The sequence below is a fragment of the Peromyscus leucopus genome, chromosome 9 (assembly GCF_004664715.2).
Source record: "Peromyscus leucopus breed LL Stock chromosome 9, UCI_PerLeu_2.1, whole genome shotgun sequence".
NCBI classification, from domain to species: domain Eukaryota; kingdom Metazoa; phylum Chordata; class Mammalia; order Rodentia; family Cricetidae; genus Peromyscus; species Peromyscus leucopus.
In genome coordinates, this window is record NC_051070.1 from 97,650,678 (window position 1) to 97,672,506 (window position 21,829).

The 21,829-nt window shown below is 39.1% G+C and overlaps 1 protein-coding gene across 4 annotated transcripts in view; it reads left to right on the forward strand.

Moving 5' to 3' along the window:
• Positions 1-21,829, forward strand: part of Znf385d (zinc finger protein 385D) — a 938,498-nt gene that overhangs the window by 904,612 nt on the left and 12,057 nt on the right. For all 4 annotated transcript variants that reach the window (XM_028875654.2, XM_028875659.2, XM_028875658.2 and 1 more), the window contains one exon: positions 5,383-5,622. In XM_028875654.2, coding sequence (XP_028731487.1) covers positions 5,383-5,622 — 240 coding nt within the window. The remainder of the gene's footprint in view (positions 1-5,382; positions 5,623-21,829) is intronic.

A 21,829-nucleotide genomic window follows, 5' to 3' on the forward strand; every position in this document is an offset into this window, starting at 1 on the left:
AGGTCTGTCAATTGGAAAGTTCCAACATTTTTCAAGTCCCCAAATTTTCTTTCAGAAACTGGGTATAAAAATGATAAGCAACTTTTAGGTTTTTATGAATTGAATTAGTTAGTACCTACAAATGCATTCAAAAGTACCTCATAGTACTTAATAGTGTTCTTTCCTTCGTTTCTTTAAATAAATATTTATTAAGTGCCTAGTTTGTGCAAAGTAGCAGTACTGTCATGAGCAAAGCAATTGAAGGATTAGGTTTGTAATAGCTTAGTGTTTGAAGTCTTGACAATATGTCCTTTTCACCACTAAGCACATGGTCTATTTTTAAGGACCTTGCTACCCACAGTGTCTTAACATTGAAGTGAGCTGCTTAGTATAAAATGTTGATGGAATGGAGTTTGAAGACATGAGTCATTTCAGAGTATGATGACAGGCTCAAATTTGGAAGTGGGCTATGAAATATCAAGTTTGTGTTTCCACTTGAGAGCAGAGCTTGGCTGTGGAAAACTTCCTGAAGCTAACTTGTCTAAAAATTGAGTACTGTGTTCTATAGCCCTGGATGTCCCTCTGATAGTACTACACTTTTGTTGGCAAGTCCTTTCCCTTGCATTTAATAAATTTGAATTTTAAGTATTAGATTTACAAATAGATGTAATAAAATAGCACTGACACTCTGTACCCTATTACAAATTCTCCTTATCAGTATTTCACATTACTGTGATTTATTAAAACTAATGAGCTCAAACTGATGAGCAATTTCCTAAAGCCCCTGCCTTATTCTCATTTTAGGATTGTTCTGTGTGTGTAGTGTGGTGGTGTTTGTTTTAATCATTACTGTTTCCTGTCATTCAGTCATCATGTCTCCTTGAGCATCCTGTACTGACACAGTTTCTAAAACTTTCTTTGTCTTGACAACATTGATAGATGGAGGATCACTGGTTAGAAAGTAGGTAGAGTGCCTCTGAGTTTAAATTTGTTTTCTGAGACTAGATAGGGGCTGTAATTTCAAGGATAAAGGCCATAGGGGTGCTTCTCACCACTTGGTGTGCTAGTAAACTGTTCTGCCTTGAATATTCTCTCCTTTTTATTACATTTGTGTGTGTGTCTGTGTGTGTGTGTGTGTGTATGTGTGTGTGTCCATGTTTCTGCCCATTTGTCTGTCTGCCTTTCTGTCTGTCTGTGTGATGTCATGGCCCACATATATAGGTCAGAGGACAACTTGAGGGACTTAGTTCTGTCCTTTCACTATGTGAGACACAGGGATTGAAAATGGGTTATATTGAAAATGACAAGTGCCTTTACTCATTGAGCTGTCACTGGACCTGAACATTCTTTTAATGGGTAAATAAGAATTATATATAATTGGTGATTTAATGTATCATGTTATTGAAAAACTTCTTTGCTAATATTATTACCAAATGCAGACTGGTTGATTTTCTTTGAATACAGAATAACCTTGTATTGGCAAAATTATTAAGGCCACTCCACATAGTTAAAAGGGAGGTTTATTTAGTGGTGTAACTTACAAATGAAGGGATAGGTAGGTCGCAGGGTCTGGGAAAGACGTAGCGTAGTCTGGCAGTGTTCTCTGGAGAACTCTGGTTGGTCTACTTCCAGTGTCCAGGGTCCAGGAACCAAGAGAGATGGCGCATCTGGATCTCGGGTTTTCAGGGTCCTCTCTTGGCCCCGCCTTGTAGGCGTGACAGTTACCAAAGCCTCAATGGGGGTTGGAACTTCTTCCAGATCAAGGTTGAAATGGCTACCCACTGTAGCTAGAGTTTTCCTGCCTTGCCCACAGTCAGGACAAATCTTTTTCATCCACCAGTCCCACAGCCGCTCAGACCTGACCAAGTAAACACAGAGACTTATATTGCTTACAAACTGTATGGCCGTGGCAGGCTTCTTGCTAACTGTTCTTTTATCTTAAATTAACCCATTTCTATAAATCTATACCTTGCCATGTGGCTGGTGGCTTACCGGCGTCTTTACATGCTGCTTATCCTGGCGGTGGCTGCAGTGTCTCTCCCTTCTTCCTGTTTCCCCAATTCTCCTCTCTCTTTGTCCCGCCTATACTTCCTGCCTGGTCACTGGCCATCAGTGTTTTATTTATATAGAGTGATATCCACAGCAACCCACTACAACATTGTGTTAATTTGTTGATTTGAATAAATATTCCTTTATTGAAAGTAAAATAAGACAAGAGAAAATATGTCTTTCTATAAATGAATAGCAATCTTCCCTTATAAAACTATGATCTATACATTAAATTTAAAATTAACAAAATATAGCTTTGTATTTTGTTTAAATTTTCTGTAAGCTTAAAAAAATAATAAACACAATCTCAACTATGTGGTCACAAATAGGCCACAAATAGACATATTGGAAGTTAACCATTTAGCTAGAGTTCCCAGAAGATAGTCTCAAGTGAAGAATCTCCATAGGGTGTTAAGGCTTTACCAAGTCTTATGCACAAAATGTGGAGTCCTTTACCTTATAGTGTCTTTGGAATAAATGAGTATTATCCTCTAGATGCAGGAGAATACATTAGTATAGTTTATTGTAGGGATTGGAAGAGCCATGTTTGTATTTTATAATTTACAAACAAATCTCACTGTAAATAAGAACATTGTCTTAGAATAAATATAGTCTGTGTTGTGTGTCCTTTTTAGGTCAATATAGAAAAAGAAATATACCAGCCCAGAGGAAATGCTATTAGAAGAAGGATATTACCAGGGAAATCTTGCCCATGGTCATTCCGTGAAATAAATACCCACCCCAGTGCACTCTGACTTCATTGTGGTACCACACTGGGTTTCAACTATGATATTTACAATACTCACTCCCCATAGAGTACAAAACAAATTCAATGGTTGTATCTCACAGCTGCTTGTGATCTTACCATGGACAATCACAGTCATGGCAAAGACTGCCATTAATATCTCTCTCTCTCTCTCTCTCTCTCTCTCTCTCTCCCTCTCTTTAAATTTCCAATTTCTACATTTCATGAAGTATTTCACTCTTTCCTACTGTGAGACCCTGAAACAGTTCCTTAAATTCTGGAGATTTCTGGTTTTCCAGCTCAACTGAAGTTTAAATGAAATGGTTTAAGAAGAATATAAGATTAATTTTATAATATAAACCCTCAGTAAACTGGATGCTGGTAATAATGTCATAGACAAGTGTTTTCATTTGTTGGAGACAGTGAACAGTTACAGACCTATCTGATAGCTGTTGGCTTTATGCTACTTCTAGGTTCTTGAAGATATTTGGGGGCTATTTTCTGGTTTTTAATAATGGTAATTTATTGGGCTAGTGAAAGCTAATCAGAAGATGGACATCAAGGGACTGGAGATGCTTAGTGGGTCAGGGCACATATTGCACAGGCAGAGGACTCAAACTGTGTCCGCTGCATCCATGTCTGGCAGCTAACTCACAACCACCTCTAATTCCAGCTCCAGGGAATCCATCCCCTAGTCTGGCCTTCACAGATGTATGCGCGTGAGAACACAGACACACACACACACACACACACACACACACACACACACACACACCCCATGCATACACATAAAAAATTAGAAGAAGAAAGAAAGCATACGTGTATTCAGAAGCAAAAGTTAGAGTGATTTTGTTTTCCTCTGCTCATGAGGTAACAATTTGCAGATGACACTTTAAAAATATGTAACTAATTGGGGAATATCTTCCCTTCCACTGGAGGAGAATTATTGCTAAATAAGTGATTAAAGTATGTGAAATGTCAGTTGAAAGAAACCAGATCCAGATTCATCTTTTTATAGAACAGCCCTAGGAAAAGCCCATTTTTCTTCTTGGAACTGACAAACAGCCTCGGTTCATAGTCCTACACCTAAGTAAGGGAAACGTGTGACAATGTGAGCTATAGTGTTCTAAAGTACAGCCCAGCCTGTCAGGTGCCTGCTGTGCGAGCATGAGGACCTGAGTTTGATCCCCAGCATCCACACAAAATAGCTGAGAACTGTGGTACATATTTGTAATCACACTGGTTGGAGAAGCAGAGATAAGCAGGTCAGTGGGGTTTCTTGTCCAGCCAGCCCTACTTACTTGATAAGCTTCAGACCAGAGAAAATCTGTCTCAAAATCAAGATGGGTGGCACGTAAGGAACAACACCTGAGATCCAGACATTTACACACACACACACACACACACACACACACACACACACACACACACAACCTCTTATCGGTTGCCTATACCATGCACCATTACAAACAGACCACTGTCCTTATACCCACTGTCAAAAGCATTTATCCTTAGACTATTCATTATGGAATGAAACAGTGACCATGACAGCCTGTGGAATGACATGCAGAGGGCAGTTTAAGAGCAGCTGGAGAGGCAGGCTGAGAATATTTGGGAGGCTAAGAGGTTAAAAATCAACTGAGAAGCAGAAAAGACATCAGCTTCTATAGTATCCAAGAACAGATCTTATTTGCAAATGGTCATTGAGTATGATGAACATTACTAATATGGTAATTGACATACATTCATGGAGTTTAGTGTGTCTCTGAAGGAAGTTAGGATGAGGTGGTTGCACTTTGAAGGTTGATCTTTCCAGATTTAGTATCAGACGTTGGAGCCAGAGGGTTGTTGGGTTACAATACATCAACACTTTCATGGTCATCAACCTCTTGAAATACTAACGTGGTATGACAAGCCTGTGATGCCTTGAGAGTACTGTCTATTGATTGACTACACCTGCCATGAACTTTCTGTATATATCCTGAAACGGAGCGTGCCTTTAATAAATATTCAGACTAGAATTCCACTTATTTTTATATCAGTGATTTTGGTACTGAGTATTGAACTATAATTCTTTATAAATATGGCCATGTTTTAAATGAGCTGCTGAGCTGAACTGAGCAATTTTGACACCAACATTCTGTATATTTTTCCTGAGTATGTACCAAAGGACCCATACTATTGTTTAAATAAAGAAATAAATGTAGTAAGAAGATAGGAAGACAGGAACTAAGAAAAAGGAAAACAGTTAAGAGCTTCATCCTTTATCTTTATTTTAAAATTTATTATAAAGAGGTAAACTTACTACAAAATATCATCCACGCAGGCCGTATGTTCAGAGAAATTTATGTTATGCTAATTCTGTGGGAACAGAATAGTTTCTAACAGTACTTGTGGATATTTTGAAGCATCATCTAGCTTTTATTTTAATGTGTGAAATTAAGTGTGGTCATTTGTGACAGACATCAGGATTAATTCACAGGTGACAAGCTATTCTGGCTAGCTGCTGTTATCATTATTAGCAGAATATTACATCAGTGATGTGTTTCTAAGTAGGGAAGGATGACGCCATGTTTTTCTAACCCTGTCCTATTCTGTTTTGAATACAGACAGTACCACGGGGACGCCAGTAATATCAACAATGACAAGTGTGGAAATGTGCAAGAGCAGTGCCATAACAACTGAGATCACCTCCAAAGCGGAAAAAACCCCCCTGGCAGTGGCAGCTGCTGGCAACAGCTCAAGTCCTTCAACAGAGACTGAGGAAGAAAAGGCAAAGAGGCTGCTTTACTGTTCACTATGCAAGGTGGCTGTGAACTCTGCCTCACAGCTGGAGGCTCACAACAGCGGTGAGATGCAGGCCTTTCCTTTTTATTTCAATAGCTCTGCAATTATCTTCCTCTGAACAGATTAGATCTTTTGCAGCAGGGGAACCAGCAGTGACAGAAAACTGGCAATTATTATATGAAATGTTCCAGCCAGTAAAACATAAAAATGACAAGCAAAATATCATTTACGTGGGGGCAAAGAAGGTTTCTATGGCTTGAGTTCATGAGCTGGTGTGTGTGTGTGTGTGTGTGTGTGTGTGTGTGTGTGAAGCATCAGAAAAGAAAGTAAAATGTCAATTTAGACTGTTTAGTATTTATGTACTTTCTATCATTGTTCATTGTGATATCATTGTATCACTTGCTTCCAAATGAGACCTCTAGCCCAGTAGTTCTCACACTTCGTAATGCTGTGATCCTTTAGTACAGTTCCTCATGTGGTGACCCCCAACCACACAATTATTTCATTGCTAATTAATAAGCGTAATTTTGCTATTGTTATGAATCGTAATGTAAATATCTAATATGCAAGATACTTGATATGTGTTCCTAGAAGGGGTCACTACCCACAGTTTGAGAACCTTGGCAACACAACCCAGTGTTGCTCTTACCCAGGCATAGTTCCTGTTATGTTTTCTGTGGTAAGTATTGATGTCTGAGCCAAATCAGTGTGATGTGTGCAAGTGTACTTCAGAAAGCTGTTAGCATGTACACCAGGGAGGCATTATTAATTTGACAGAGATACAGAGAAGACTTTGGGACCAACTGCCAGAACCATGTTTCAGGCCAGTTTCTCTTACGTAAACATTTATCTTTCTAAACATTTTAAAACAGAAAGAAGCAAACTGGAATACAAAGGATCAGGAAACAATTGGCCTCCCAGTTATGATTCCATTGAGTTGCCCTCTTTTTGTTTGTATGTAATACACACACACACACACACACACACACACACACACACAAACATACATATGTGTAGGGATATGTGTGTATGTGTGTGTGAGTATATGCATGTGTGACATATATACACTTATGATTCTTTTTTATCTGCGTATACATACTTAAAAAATGAGCTTCTCTCTAAAACCTTAGCTGATTGCCAAGATCAACCTCACCCTAAAATCCAGGCTTTGGGGCCAGGTTCTGTGAAGGGATATGGTGGATAGAGAATGATTTGGGTTCATCCTTAGTTTCATGTTGCTGATGGAAGGTACACACCGAGCAGAGGCTGTGCTACACAGGCAACATTGAAGTTTTGATCCCATCCTCTGAGACATGATTGCAAATGGAGTGTGAGTCCTTCAGCTTCACTCAGCAGAGATCATGAGTTTGGGGACCGAGAAAGACAGACACGACACGCTTCCGGCCCCCAGTCAGCATCTACATCATGCAGGTCTACATTGATGTGTAGACATCAAGAGCCAGTGATTACCCACTTCTTCCCCAAGCATTTGATCTTTCTGTGTGATGACAGAGGAATACATTCATTTTAGAATCAGTCAAATTTACAGTGGTTTGAAATTATTAATTTATAAGATTTTGAGGTACCTTGAATTTTCCTAAGAATTTTCCGATTTAGGGACAAAGGAATCATATTTCAGTATAACACATGAGGTCATTATTTTATGTTCCAATTGTGTTGTCCTCATTTCCACTTTGTGTGTCAAAACACTCCAAGAAGGAATACATATGTATTTATCCAGGTACAATACCCAGGATTCTAAGATTTTCACTTGGGGCCGGGACAAATGTCACTTTGGGAAAAGACAGAGAAAAGAACCCTTGATTTTTTCTGCTGAGAAACTGAAGGATGGCCAAAAGCATCTCATTTGAGAGTTTTAGGAGGTGAATATGAGGCTCTTGTTCCTCATGTCTCTGCATAGGACTGTTCACTTTGGACCAGCCATCTGTGCTGACCACTGTGGCTACCCCTTTCATTACCAAGATTTTTCAGTTGAGTTCTCTTCTTCCTTTCATTTTCCTTCCTGAATCAGAGAAGTGTTTCTATTTGGAAAGTATCTTCAGCATCCCTGGCTCATTTAGGTCTTGCCCTACACTTAAACTATAAGGCTGTGTCAGGACTAGAAGTGGCAAAGGAAGAAGACAAAAATAGCAAGTGATTCTGGATCCCTCCCCAACACATGCTGCATTTGATCTCCAACTTGCTCTAATTTTGTTAATTGCAACAGTGTTAAAAGGCCACAGTGTCTGGACTTCATCCTCTGTGTATCTAAGTGGATGTAGTGATGTCCACATCCACACTCTAGCTACACTGGATCTTTTGCATGCAGCCTTCTGTAGGGATACTTAAGGGGTGGGTGTAGTGGGTAGCCATTCCAGCTTTGATCTAGAAGTTCCAGCCCGCATTGAGACTCTGGCAACTGGAGACCCGAGATCTGGATGGACCAGCACTCTCTCTGTTCAGGGACCCTGAATGGTGGAGGTGGATGGAGTAGAGCTCCAGAGAACACCGCTGGACTGAGATACACCTTCCCCAGACCCTGTGAAATTATTAAGGCCACTCCACATAGTTAAAAGGATATTTATTTAATGGCGTAACTCACAAATTAAGGCATAGGTAGGTCGCAGGGTCTGGGGAAGGTGTATCTCAGTCCAGCGGTGTTCTCTGGAGCTCTGCTCAGTCCACCTCCACCGTTCAGGGTCCCCGAACAGAGAGAGTGCTGGCCTATCCAGATCTCGGGTCTCCAGGCACCTCCCCGGGCCCCACCTCATAGGCGTGACAGTTGCCAGAGTCTCAATAGGGGTTGGAACTTCCAGATCAAACCTGGAATGGCTACCCACTACAGGTGGGTGTGATGAAAAAGGGTCCATGTGTGGCACACTTCTGCCAGAAATGGTTGCAGAGTTGAAGGATTCAGCACAGGATTGTTGTAGCATATTTTAGTTTACTAAATTTACTTCCTAGAGGAGCAGATCCTGAGGCAAAGATGTTATAGCAAATAGATATTTAGAGAGTAGAAGGGCCAAAGCTGGGGCACTAGGAGAAAGAAAGGAAGAAGGGAAAGCAGACAACACAAGCTGCTTCTCTTAGTCAGTTTGCAGTGTGGGCTGCTGGAGTCAACAGGCAAAACTGTTAACCTTGGGAGCCTGGAAAGATGGACTCAGATGGCTCAGTTGTTGAGAGCACTTGCTGCTCTGCCATAGGGGCAGAATTTACTGTGTAGTAAAGCTGGCTATACTTACAGCTTCAGGAGATCCAATGCTGTCTTCTGGCCTCTGAGTTACTCATATGTACACACGCACAGACACACACAGACACACACACACACACACACACACACACACACACACAAACACACACACACACACACAGAGAGAGAGAGAGAGAGAGAGAGAGAGAGAGAGAGGGAGAGAGAAAGAGAGAGTAGAATAAAATAAATATTTTTTTAGATTTCCAGTTATATTTTTTTACCAAATAAAATATAGTAAAATAAGACAAAATCATTACATCAACACTGAACAAGGCAACTTAACAGAAAGAAAAGATCCTCAAGAGAAAGCACAAGAATCAGAGACGCACTTCTTCACACTCAGGAGTCCCATTAAAATTACTAAGCTGAAAGCTATACTATCTTTGCAGAAGGCCTGGTACAGGTCCATGAAGGCCTTGTGCTTGCTGCTTCAGTCTTTGCGAGTTCATTTGAGCCTGGTTCAGTTGATTCTAAGGTCCTTGATCTCCTGGTGTCCTCTATCCCCTCTGGCTCTTACAATCTTGCTGCCTCTTCAATGGGATTCCCTCTGCTCTGTGGGGAGGGATTTGATGGAGACATCCCATTTAAAGCTGTGTGTTTGAAGGATTCTCTCTCTGTATGTTGTCTGGCTTAGGGTTTCTGCATTTGCTTTCATCTGCTGTAGGAGGAAGCTTCTTTGATGATGACTGAATAAGGCACTGATCTATGATTATAGCAGAATACCACTTGGAGTCATTTTATTGATACTTTTTTTTTTTTCTTTTTAAACCACCGGTTTTTGGTTTTATCTGACGTGTCTGGGCTATATTGTAGCTGGATAATTCTTCACCACATGCCAGTACCCGAATAACCAATCAGAAGAAAAATATTAATTACAAACTGTTTGGTCTATGGCCTAGGCTTATTACTAACTAGCTCATTCATCTTAAATTAATCCATTTCTATTAATCTATATTTTGCTATGTGGCCATGGTCTTACCTGTCTGCTGGCATGTTGCTCCTTGAGCACGAGGCTGGCGTCTCCTTGACTCTTCCCTTCTCCCTGTCTCTCTGCTTGGATTTCCCTCCTCGCTTTTATCCTGTGTTACCATAGGACACAACAGCTTCTTTATTAACCAATAGTAGCAACACATATTCACAGCATACATACAGACCATCCCACAGCATTTCCCCTTTTCTGTCTAACCAAAAAGGAAAGTTTTAACTTCAACATAGTAAAATTTCATATAACAAAACAGTTATCAAGCAAGAATTACAGTTAAGATATTTAGTCTGTTTTTGGCAAAATTAAATACTCTATTGTCTATCCTGTATTTGTGAGTCTAAAGTTTCGTATCTAATTTATCTTTTATCATAACGAAGTAAAGCTACAATTATGACTCTCTACTCTTCAACTACATCAAATACCCTAGAAGGATATTATCTTAGTAAACAGGAAATGCACTATAAGCAACTTCCAAAATTCTGGAAATGGCAGAGACATCTGCCTGTCTGGACAGTCACCTGAAGTTCCTCTGTAACTCTGGGGTATCTATCTTCAGCCTATAAGCCAAAGTCTCTGGCATACTTTTCAGTGAAGCTGGAAATTTGAAGGACTGTTTTATCTATTGTTCATCAGTCATTTTTCTCTGTGTCCTGCAGAATGTCTGGCAGTTTTTTCTATGAAGCAAAAACTTGAAGGACCATCCCATCTTGTTTTGGCAAAGTACAGTAAACACTTTCCTATGGGTCCTGCACATTGAGTTTATGCAACATACTGTCAAGCAGTCTAGGCAAGAGCAGTTTCTTGCCCAAATGGCTAGTCTTTTCCATATTGTAAACAAACTCCATAGTGAATTTCTTCAATGCTCATCATCCTCTTGAAGTAATTGGTGCTGCCAGGAGTAGACTTTTCTCACTGTCCAGAAAAGTCTAAGTTCTTAAAACATTTTAAATGCTATATTCTGTAGGTCTTTGAAGTGCTGGAAGATAGCCTATCCATCTGAAATATATCTTTGTATACCTAGAAACAATATCTAATATGACTATAACTTTGACTATTATAGATGACTAATTATTAATCTGAATTTCTTAATTATACATTACAATTTCAAATGAGCTGCATAAACATAATACCCCAAACAAGAGCAGAAATATACATATAGTATAATAACCTTGACCTTAAACCTCTGTCAATAAACCAAAATTCACATCAAAGTAAAGTATTTTAAGACCAACAGTTGTTTTTTTGAGTTAAAGTAGGCCCAATAATCTACCTTTTTTTCATGATTTCTATATCACACCCCCTTTTTTCTTTAGAAAGAGATTGACTATGACCATTAATCATTTATAACCAATCCCCTTTCAATGAAAAAAAATTCATAAACAGTATTTTGGGAACTGGGTCTAGCTTTCCAAACTACTTCCTGATGATTAGGGGTGCTGGCAATCTTATGGGAATCCTGAGAAATTTTAGAATTATGGTTAAATCTTGGCTGTAGTAGTCTGTGAGGCTGCATCATTTCAGCCAGTTGCCTTGAAGCTGTTTTTGATGTTGGATCATTTTGGCCATTGCTCCCACTGGGAACCTCTCAGTGTGTCTTCTCTGATATAACCATATTAATCTGGAAGGAATCCACAGCTTCTCATCTTCTGTGGAAACAAAAGCAGAACATCTTTTCCAAAGCAACATACCCTTAGACCCAAATTTTGAAGTCAAGATACCTTTAAGGTATATATGTTGGTTTAACTTAGCAGCCCCTACAATCAAATGTATCTTTGCAGTTAAAAAAAATCCCAAAGACAACCAAATAATATACAGTATCCAGACTCTCTGTGTATTTTCTATCTTTATGTGGCTTTTTTTTTTTATTCCATTTCTTTTTTAAGGACTTTCTCTACCTTTTTTCTTTTCTCTTTTAAGCCTACATATATTTTTAAAGATCTTATAGCCTGTTTAGATTTTTTTCCATCTGAATCTGTCTTTATTGTGTATCTTTATCCCTTTTTTGACCAGAAGAGTTTTTAAACTGTTAAACTGCACAGCTAGGATGAAAGTGTGGCTTTGATGGCTGGCTCCACCCCACTCAGCTTTCCAATGCGGTGCAGGTACCTAAAAGTCACACTTACCTCCTCAATTCTGGGAAGCAGTATTAAGTAGCATGAAGCTGTATTCTCAAGTCTACAGCTGTGCTCTCAAGCCCACAGACAGCAACAGGGGCTGGGAGAAGCCTCTCTGTACTGTGTCCTGTGGGAGAAACTTTGGAAATCTGCTATGCTGTGCGGCGAGCTCCTCAACCAGCGAGGAAGAACGACCACCACTCGAGGGTTCTTCTCAGATCACACTTTATTCGAGCGCCTCTTGATTAAGGGAGAGCGGGAGGTGAGGGGTCCCGAGGACTAAAATGCAGCTGCTTATATAGGGAATCAGGCAAACATGCCGTACTGTGATTGGGTCCCGCCAGAATGCGAACACGGGGCACCACGGGATAGGCTGAGGACATAAGGTCGATTACCATACCCGCTCATGCGCAGGTCACAGGACACGTAGTCCCGAGAGCATAGCCAAATATGGAGTTGTTTACAGGTAGGCTACCAGGAGGCCAGCGCCATCTTTGAATGGCGGCTCCCTACAATGCTACTTAGCTCTTGGTGTCTGGCAGCCAGCTCCATCTCACAGGCAGTTCTTGGGAGATGTGTTTCTGAGCTGCTGCTGGCATGAGACTTTGAGACCATATAGCCCAGTGTAGCTCCATTTCCGTGCCTTAAGAATCCCTTTTAAGCTTTATTAGGTCTATGTGGATCAATGCCTGATGGTGAGTGCCAATTGTAGCTGGATAAACCTTTCCCTCCCACCAGTACCCAAATAACCAGTCAGAGGCTTTATACTAATTACAAACTGTTTGGTCTATGGACCAGGCTTATTATTAACTAGCTTACTCATCTTAAATTAACCCATTTCTATTAATCTATATTTTACCACATGGCCATGGTGTTACTGGTCTCCTTGGGTGGTGGGCTGGCATTTATTTAACTCTTCCCTTCTCCCTGTCTCTCTGCTTGGATTTCCTGCCTGGTTCTTATCCTGTGTTTCCACAGGTCAAACAGCTTCTTTATTAACCAATAGTAGGAACACATATTCACAGCACACAGAAAGACAATCCCACAGCACTATATAGTCTCTGGTTCTTGTTCATGCAAGCAGTATCAAGCATGGGTTCCATCTTTTGGCATGTGATGAAATAAGTCAAATTAGACATTGGTTGGCTACTCCCACAATCTTTGTGCCATCATTTCCCTAGCATATCTTGCATGCCGGACAGACTATAGGTCAAAGGTTTTATTGTTGGCAATGGGGCCCTGGTGTTGGATTTCAGAGAGCAAACTATTGTCTGGGCAATATGTGCCATTATTAGAAGACCTTATTAAGATTGTCATCATGTATTTTAGCGAGTTTCCACTATACTAGGTTTTCATATCATCCCTCAAATGGTCCTTGATTCCATATGTCTCTTCTCATATTCCCTCCCTCAACTCTATCTTTCCTCACCCCCCCCAACCTGATCTTCCCATTCCTGTCCTCAACCACCCCCAGTCCACCCCTAAAATCTATTCTATTTCTCCATTCCAGGGAGATCCATGTGTGTCACAGTTCCTTCCTCCATATGTAAACTCCCTAGGTCTATGGGTTGTAGGTTAGTTATCAGAATAAAATAAATCTTAAAATCAAACTTTAACTTGGGCAGGAAATATAGCCCAGTCAGATGCTGTGGCTTTAGAAGTCTTCATTTCATATGTCACCATCTCTCCTTAAATTTCAGAGAAAGAATGACAGAATTCAGAACTGAACTGACTCTAATTCTGCTTTCTTGTTTTTATAATCATTGTGCTGCCATTTCTTATTTATCATCTACTGTGTAATTTCCAAAAGGATGTAGTAGTGGAGGGTCGTAAGCCATGCCTCCACTATGCACAGCTTTTAGAACTGGTAAGAGGTTAGTGAGGAAGCAAAATCCTGTAACTAGATTTGTGTGTCTGAATCCCAAGTTTATACCTACTGTAAGATAAGCAGTGGCCACATTCTCCTTCTCCCATAGTAATTGCATCTATTGTTTCAAATATAGGGGACTTTTATAGGATTGTATATAGTCCTTCATTGATGTTTATAGAGCTGATGGTTTATAGTGCTAGGTGAATAAAGATTGCTAAGTTCAACTAGTCCATTTAATGATGTGGTGTTTTGTTTTGATTTTTTTCTGAAATATTTTTTAATGCACTTAGAGAAAGTTCTGTTCACCTTGGGTCTCTCTATTGTCCCTCTGCCTTGCTGAAGAACATAAGAAAACTTCTCATGTTACTTTTGGAACTAGGTGTAGGTTTGAAGAACAGCTCTCTTCAGAAGCAGCTAAGCTGCAATGGGCAGAGGATGTTTCTTCTTTATCCAAATGATAATTGTCTATTTTTCCCAATGAGAAGAGATTATATATAAAGTCAAAATAGTGTCCACAACACTGAGTGTTAACTCTGTGTCTATGGGCTGCCAGAGAAAAGCTAATGAACTTTCAGAATAGTTTCTGCTATATTTCTAATACTTAGAAATATATTCCTAATCCAAACAAATGATACAAGCAAATTTGGGTAATAAGGATTTTTATCAAATACTGTCCATAATACAGCCTAATAGAATGAGCTAGAAGTAATTTAATATTTATTGTCAAATACACAGATAGTCTTATGAGAGAAAATATGGGTTGGAAAAGTCTTCTCTGATCTTTGTCTCTTATGTCTCAGTCTTTAAATGCATCATTTGACAACATGACACCTTTTAAGAGTCAGACATTGTGGGATCAGTGTTTGTACAAGCACAGTTCCTGGCACACACCTGGGGATTGGTGAAGCTGTTTCAGTTACTTCTCTTCACACTTTTGCAAAGGTGTCACCATTTGACATTGAACTTCATTCATATTCCATTCCATTGCAAACAGAATTGGAGCAAGCATTCCTGCTTTGCCATATTTAGGAGCACTCTGGAGCTGATTAGTAAACCCACAGGCCATGAGGACACAGTTCTTCCAAGTGAGCAGAAAGCCCTTTTAAACTTACATGAGACATACACAGAATTTATAGGAGAAGCCTTTTAAAAAGAAAGTCCTCTTGAATATCTTAGTTCTATTAATGCTGATTTTTGTTTTCCTCTACATACTTGAAAAGAGAAACCTTTGAAATGGTTTGTCATCCAAGTTGATGACTAATTTGAGCACATTTGTTACATAATTACATGAAGCATCAACTCTGGTTTTTCTAACCCCAGGTAGAGTTTATTCTAGCCTCCTCTGAGTTTTAATGCACACAAAATATTGCCATCAGAAGGCAGATTTTACAAAATTTTAAGACATTTGAAAAATTTAGTGATTCTTAAAATACCTAGAGATTTTTCCTTTTATGTTAACAAAAGTAAACTAGGAGAAGAGAAAGAAAAAGTTGCCTAAAAGTTATTGGGCACATGGAATACTCACAGTTATCCTTAAAATGGAATGTATTATAACTAGAACATGCTAGTGAAGACTAGAATTGCTTTCCTTTTTTATTGCTTAGCACCCAATGGCTTAAAGAAACAGCACACTTGACAGAGGACTATGGGGTCTTTGCATCAACAGTTTGAAAGCAGAACTCTTTTGACATGGCAAAATTAATACTTTCAGCTTTATCTAAATTGGTGTTTAATACCTCAACTAGTACTCATTGATTATCTACTATGAGTTAGATACTGATAATGTAGCTATGAGCAAGATCTGGCCTCTGCTTTCAAGAAGCCCAGGGCTAGCGTAGGCCAAAAATATGTGGAGACTTAACTCATTTAAGTTACTTAGGCATGGTCAGTGTTCACAGATCATTATTATTCAAACCCTTTGCTCTGCAGCTTGAGTTTGACAGTAAATAGAGAGACATTTCAGTAGTCCACTGGTTAAGAGCACGTGTTCCTCTTACAGAGGACCTGGGTTCAATTCCAAACACCTACATAGGGCTTCACTCTGGTTCCAAGGGATCTACTGCCTTCTTCTGGCCACTGGGAATACCAACATGTATAGTTCATATAAACCCATGTGCATAAGAATACACACACACAGGGAGGTCATTGACTTAGAACATTCCTCAAAATTTACCCACAACAGTGTGTTTTGTGTTGGGTATTGGACTTTTTGAGTTTCTGAAGTTTGCTAAAAAAATACATGTAACTTACCAACAACATTAAAAAGACCCTTGGTGAAATGCAATATGTCCATAGTCATAGTATTTAGAGGACCAATGCAGAAGTGTAAGTTCATTGCCAACCACAGCTACCATACATAGTGAGACCCTGTCTGAAAAAAATAAATGTAAAATAAAATAAATTAAAAAATCAAACTAATTGTCTTAGTGAGTGTCCAATTCTTTGAAGAGACACTATGACTATGACTACAGCAAACTTTATAAAAGAAAACATTTAATTGGGGCTAGCCTACAGTTTCAGAGATTTAGTATATTGTCATCATGGCAGGGAGCATGGTGGCACACAGTCAGACATCATAGCTGAGAGTTCTACATCTGAATCTATAGGTGGGAGAGAAAGAGAGAGAGAGAGAGAGAGAGAGAAAGAGAGAGAGAGAGAGAGAGAGAGAGAGAGAGAGAGAGAGAGAGAGAGAGAGAGAGAAGGAGGAGGAGGAGGAGGAGGAGGAGGAGGAGGAGGAGGAGGAGGAGAAAGAGGACTAGTTTGGACATTTGAAAGACCAAAGCTTACCTCCAGTGACATATTTTCTCTGAAATAGCCACACATTTACTAATTCCTCTTAAGTAGTGCCACTCCCTGATGGCCAAGCATTCAAATATATGAGCCTATGGGGGCCATTCTTATTTGAACTACCACACCAGTTTATGTTGAAATTAATCAAAAGCACTACTTTTGCAAATACCTAAGCATCTCTCATTACATTATGGAAGTGTACTGTTCCTTTGTCTATTGGCTGTTGAGTAGAGTTAAAGAAGGAATATGAAACATGGTGTCAGGTCCTATTCGTACAGGGTCTGTTCTTCATGAGTTGGGTTAGTCACAGGGTTTTTCATGGGAAAATCTCTTGGTAATCTATGCTCAGAGTACTAGGGTATTCTGAGTAAAAGAACCTTTTGGATGTTTGTTGTTTATCTGCTTACTGGATTATAAGTGTTTCCTCATTTCATGTTTTTCCCCTCCTCACACCTGACCACTGGGACTTTCAACCTGCACAGAGTTTCCTGAGGTTTCTTGAACCCTTGGCTCATTGTGCACTTTGTGTTATAACCCCGCCTCACCCTCACCCGCGCCATTCTATTGCCATAGCTTTCTTTTTCTGCTAGGGTTTTTGTGGTGTAAAGAAAAATATCCCCTTGCCTCTGTTTTACACATTGTCTTTTACTTGTCTCAGCTCTTACCAAATTGGAGCTTATGTTTGATTCCCGACTGTGGTTTACATCTCTCATCTCCTCACAGCTCCTCCTCCTCCCACCAGTCCTCTCTCTTCTAGATCCACTCTTCCTTCTTTCTTTCCCTTAGGAAAAGAGAGGGCCTCCTGGGGATATCAACCAAACATAGCATATTAAGTTATAATAAAACCAGGCACATCTTCTTATGTTAAGGCTAGTGAGGCAGCCCAGTTGGTGGAAAAGTGTCCCCAAAGCAAGCAAAAGAGTCAGAGAAAGCCAGTGCTCCCACAACCATAACACATATGCAGAAGGCATAAGTCAGATCCCTAAAGGCTCCCTGATTGTTGGTTGAGGCTCTTTGAGCCTCTATGAGCCCTGGTTAGTTGATTCTGTGGACTGTTTTTATTGTGGTGTCTTGATACTTCTGGCTACTACAATTCTTTCTCACCCTATTGTGCAGGATTCCCCAAGCTCTGCCTATTGGTTGGCTGTGGATCTCTGCATCTACTCCCATCAATTGTTGGATCAAGCCTCTCTGATGACAATTATGCAGGTTCTGGTCTACAAATATAGCAGAGTATCATTTGGAATCATTTCATAGACTGACTCTTTTTTATGCCGATCATGTTTGGTTCTATCCTTGGTCTCTAGGTTATTCAGATTCTGGTTCCTGGCTTGGCAAGAAGTGTCAGTCATGGATTCTCTTTTGTGGCATGGGTTTCAATTTGGAACATTTAATGAATGGCCACTCCCACAAGTTCTGTACTACCTTTATCCCAGCACATTTTGAAGGCAGAAATAATTGTAGGTAGGAGGTTTTGTGGCTTGGTTGGTGTCTCAACCCTTCTAAAGGAAGCCTTGCCTGGTTTGGGAAGATGGCTGGTTCAGGTTCCATATCCCCCTTTAATAGGAGTCTTGCTAGGGTCATCTTCATTGATTCCTGGTAGTTTCCATTGCACTAGGTTTCTTCTTCACCTCTGAAATGTCTCCCAGTTCCAGTCATCTCTCTCAGTAATCTCTTCCTCCACACCCCCACCTAATCCATCCTGTTGCCATCCCTACCTGTCCCTAGTCTACCCACAAAAGTATTCTATTTCACCTTCCTAGCAAGATCCATGCATTCCCCACGGGCCTCCTTGTTACTTAGGCTCTCAGGGTCTGTGGATAGTAGCATGATTATCTTTTTCCTTTATAGCTAATGGCCACTTACCTCATGGTAAGTGAAAACATACCATGTTTGTCTTTTGGGTCTGGGTTACCTCACTCAGAATAATTTTCTCTAGTTCTATTACTTTGCCTTTACATTTTCATGATGTTATTTTTTAACAACTCAGTAATGCTCCATTGTGTAAATGTACTGCATTTCCTTTATCCATTCTTTGGTTGAGAGACATCTAGGTTGTCTCCAGTTTCTGGCTCTTACAAATAAAGCTATTATTAACATGATTAAGCAAGTGTCCTTGTGTTGGGATGGGTATATCACCCGGGAGTGGTAAAACTGGGGTTTGAGGTGGATTGATGCTCAATTTTCTGAGGAATATCCATATTGCCTTCCATAGTGGCAGTGTACTCTCAACAGAAATGGAGGAGTGTTACGCTTTCTCTACATCCAGCATGAACTCTCACTTGTTTTTTTTGTTTTTGTTTTTGTTTTTGTTTTAATATTAGCCATTCTGACAGGTGTAAAAAGGAATCTCAAAGTAGTTTTGACTTGTGTTTCCCTGATGGCCAAAGATATTTAACATTTCTTTGTGTTTCTTGGCCATTTGAAATTCTTCTGTTGAGATCTTGTAATTGGGTTTTCGGTTTGTTGATGTCTAGTTTCTTGAGTTCTTTATAGATTTCAGATATCAGCCCTCTGTCAGATGTGTGGTTGATGAAAATCTTTTCCCATTCTGTAGGCTGCCATTTTGTCCCATTGATAGTGTCTTTTGCCTTACAGAAGGTTTTCAGTTTCATAAGGTTCTATTTGTTATTGATCTTAGCGAGTACACTACTGGAATTCTGCTTAGGAAGTTGTCTCCTGTGCCAAACATTCAAGCTATTTCCCAATTTCTTCTATCAGGTTCAGTGTACTTGAATTATCTTGAGGTCTTTGATCCACTTGGACTTGAGTTTTGTGCAGGCTATGCAGGGTGATAGATAAGTAACAAGTTGTATTCTTCCCTAAGTGCCGACAACCAGTTAGACCAGCACCATTTATTGAAGATGCTTTCTTTCTTTCTTTCTTTCTTTCTTTCTTTCTTTCTTTCTTTCTTTCTTTCTTTCTTTCTTTCTTTTTTCTTTTCTTGGCTACTTTGTCTAAAATCAGGTATCCATAGGTGGGTGGATTTACATCTGTGTCTTCAGTTCAATTCCATTGAACCTGTTTGTTTCTATGCCAATACCATTTAGTTTTATTACTGTAGCTGTATAGTAGAGCTTGACATTAGGAATGGTGATACCCTCAGATATTTTTTTTTTTTATTGTATAGGATTACTTTGGCTATCCTGGGTTTTTGTTTGTTTTTCTATATGAAGTTGAATATTGTTCTTTCACAGTCTGTAAAGAACTGTGTAGGAATTGTGATGAGGATTGTGTTTAATCTGTAGATTGATTTTTGGCAGGATGGCCATTTTTACTATGTTAATCCTACCTATACATGAACATGAGAGATCTTTCAATCTTCTTCAATTTCCTTCTTCAAAGACTTGAAGTTATTGTCCTACAGGTATTTCACTTGCTTGATTAGAGATATTCCAATTTATTTTATAGTTTTTGTGGCTATTGTGAAGAATGTTGTTTCCGTGATTTCTTTCTGAACCAGTTTGTCATTTGTATATAGAAGGGCTACTAATTTTTTTCTGAGTTAATCTTGTATCAAGCCACTTCACTGAAGGTGTATAACAGCTGTAGGGATTCCTTGGTCGAATTTTTTGGGTTGCTTATGTTTACTATTATATTATCTGCAAATAGCGATCCTTTAACTTTTTCCTTTCCAATTTGTATCCCTTTGATCTGCTTTAGTTGTCTTATTACTGTAGCTAGAATCTCAAATACATATTGAATAGATATGGAGAGAGTGGACAGCCTTTTCTTGTTCCTGATTTTAGTGGAATTGCTTTGAGTTTCTATTTATTTTCATTTTGACTATAGGCTGGTTATAAATTACTTTTATTATGTTTATGTATGTCTCTGTATCCCTGATCTCTCCAGGACTTCTATCTTGAAGGGGTTTTGGATTTTGTCAAAGGCCTTTTCAGCAGCTAATGAGATGATCATGTGGGGTTTTTATTCTTTCAGACTATTTATATAGTGGATTATATTGACAGATTTGTTGAGCAATCCCTGCATCTCTGGGATGAAGCCCATTTGATCATGATGGATGCTCTTTTTGATATACTCTTGGATTCAGTTTGCGGGTATTTTGTTGATTATATCTGCATGAATGTTCATGAGGGAACTTGGTTTGTTATTCTCTTTCTTTGTTGAGCCATTTTGTGGTTTGGGTATGAGGATGACTGTGGCTTTATAAAATCCATTTGGAAATATTTCTTCTGTTTGTTGTGGAATAATATGAGGAGTATTGATATTATCTCTTCTTTGAGAACCTGGTAGAATTCTGTGCAAAAAATGTCTGGCCCTGGGCTTTTTTGGTTGGAAGACTTTTAATGACTGTTTCTATTTCCTTGGGGGTTATAAGACTGTTTAAATTGTTTATCTGATCTTAATTTAACTTTGGTAAGTGGTATCTATCAGAATAATTGGTCATTTCTTTTAAGTTTTCCAATTTTATGGGTTGTAGACTTTTGAAGTATGACATAATGATTCTTTGTATTTCCTTGGTGGCTGTTGTTATATCCCCCTTTTCATTTCTGATTGTGTTAATTTGGATATTTTCTCTCTATTGTTAAGCTAGTTTGGAAAAGGGTTTATCTATCTTGTTAATTTTCTTGAAGAACTAACTCTTTGTCTCACTGATTCTTTGTATTGTTCTCTTTATTCCTATTTTATTGATTTTAGCCTTCCCTTTGAGTATTTCCTGCTATCTACTCCTCTTGGGTGTGTTTGCTTTTTGTTCCAGAGTTTTCAGGTTTGCTGTTAAGTTGCTAGTATGAGATCTCTTCAATTTCTTTATGTAGGCACTTAATGCTGTGAACTTTCCCCTTAGCACCACTTTCATTGTGTCCCATGCATTTTTATGTTGTTCATCCATTTTCATTGAATTCTAGGAAGTCTTTAATTTCTTTATTTATTTCTTCCTTGACATTGTAGTCTTCTTGTATCTTTTGACACTTGTTTTGTGACCTATTATATCAGTTTTGGAGAATGTTCCATGAGGTATTGAGAAGAAAGAGTATTCTTCTTGTTTGGGTGAAATGTTCTGTAGACATCTGGTATATTTATTTGGTTAATAATGTGTGTTAGCTCCATTCTTTCTCATTTATTTTTTGTCTGGATGACCTACCTGTCCATTGGTGAGAGTAGGATATTGAAGTCTCCCACTATCATTACTTGAGGGTCAGTGTGTGATTTAAACTTCAGTAGTGTTTTCTTTATAAACAGGGGTGCCTTTGTTTTTGGAGCACAGATGGAAAGAATTGAAAAAAAATTATCTTGGTTA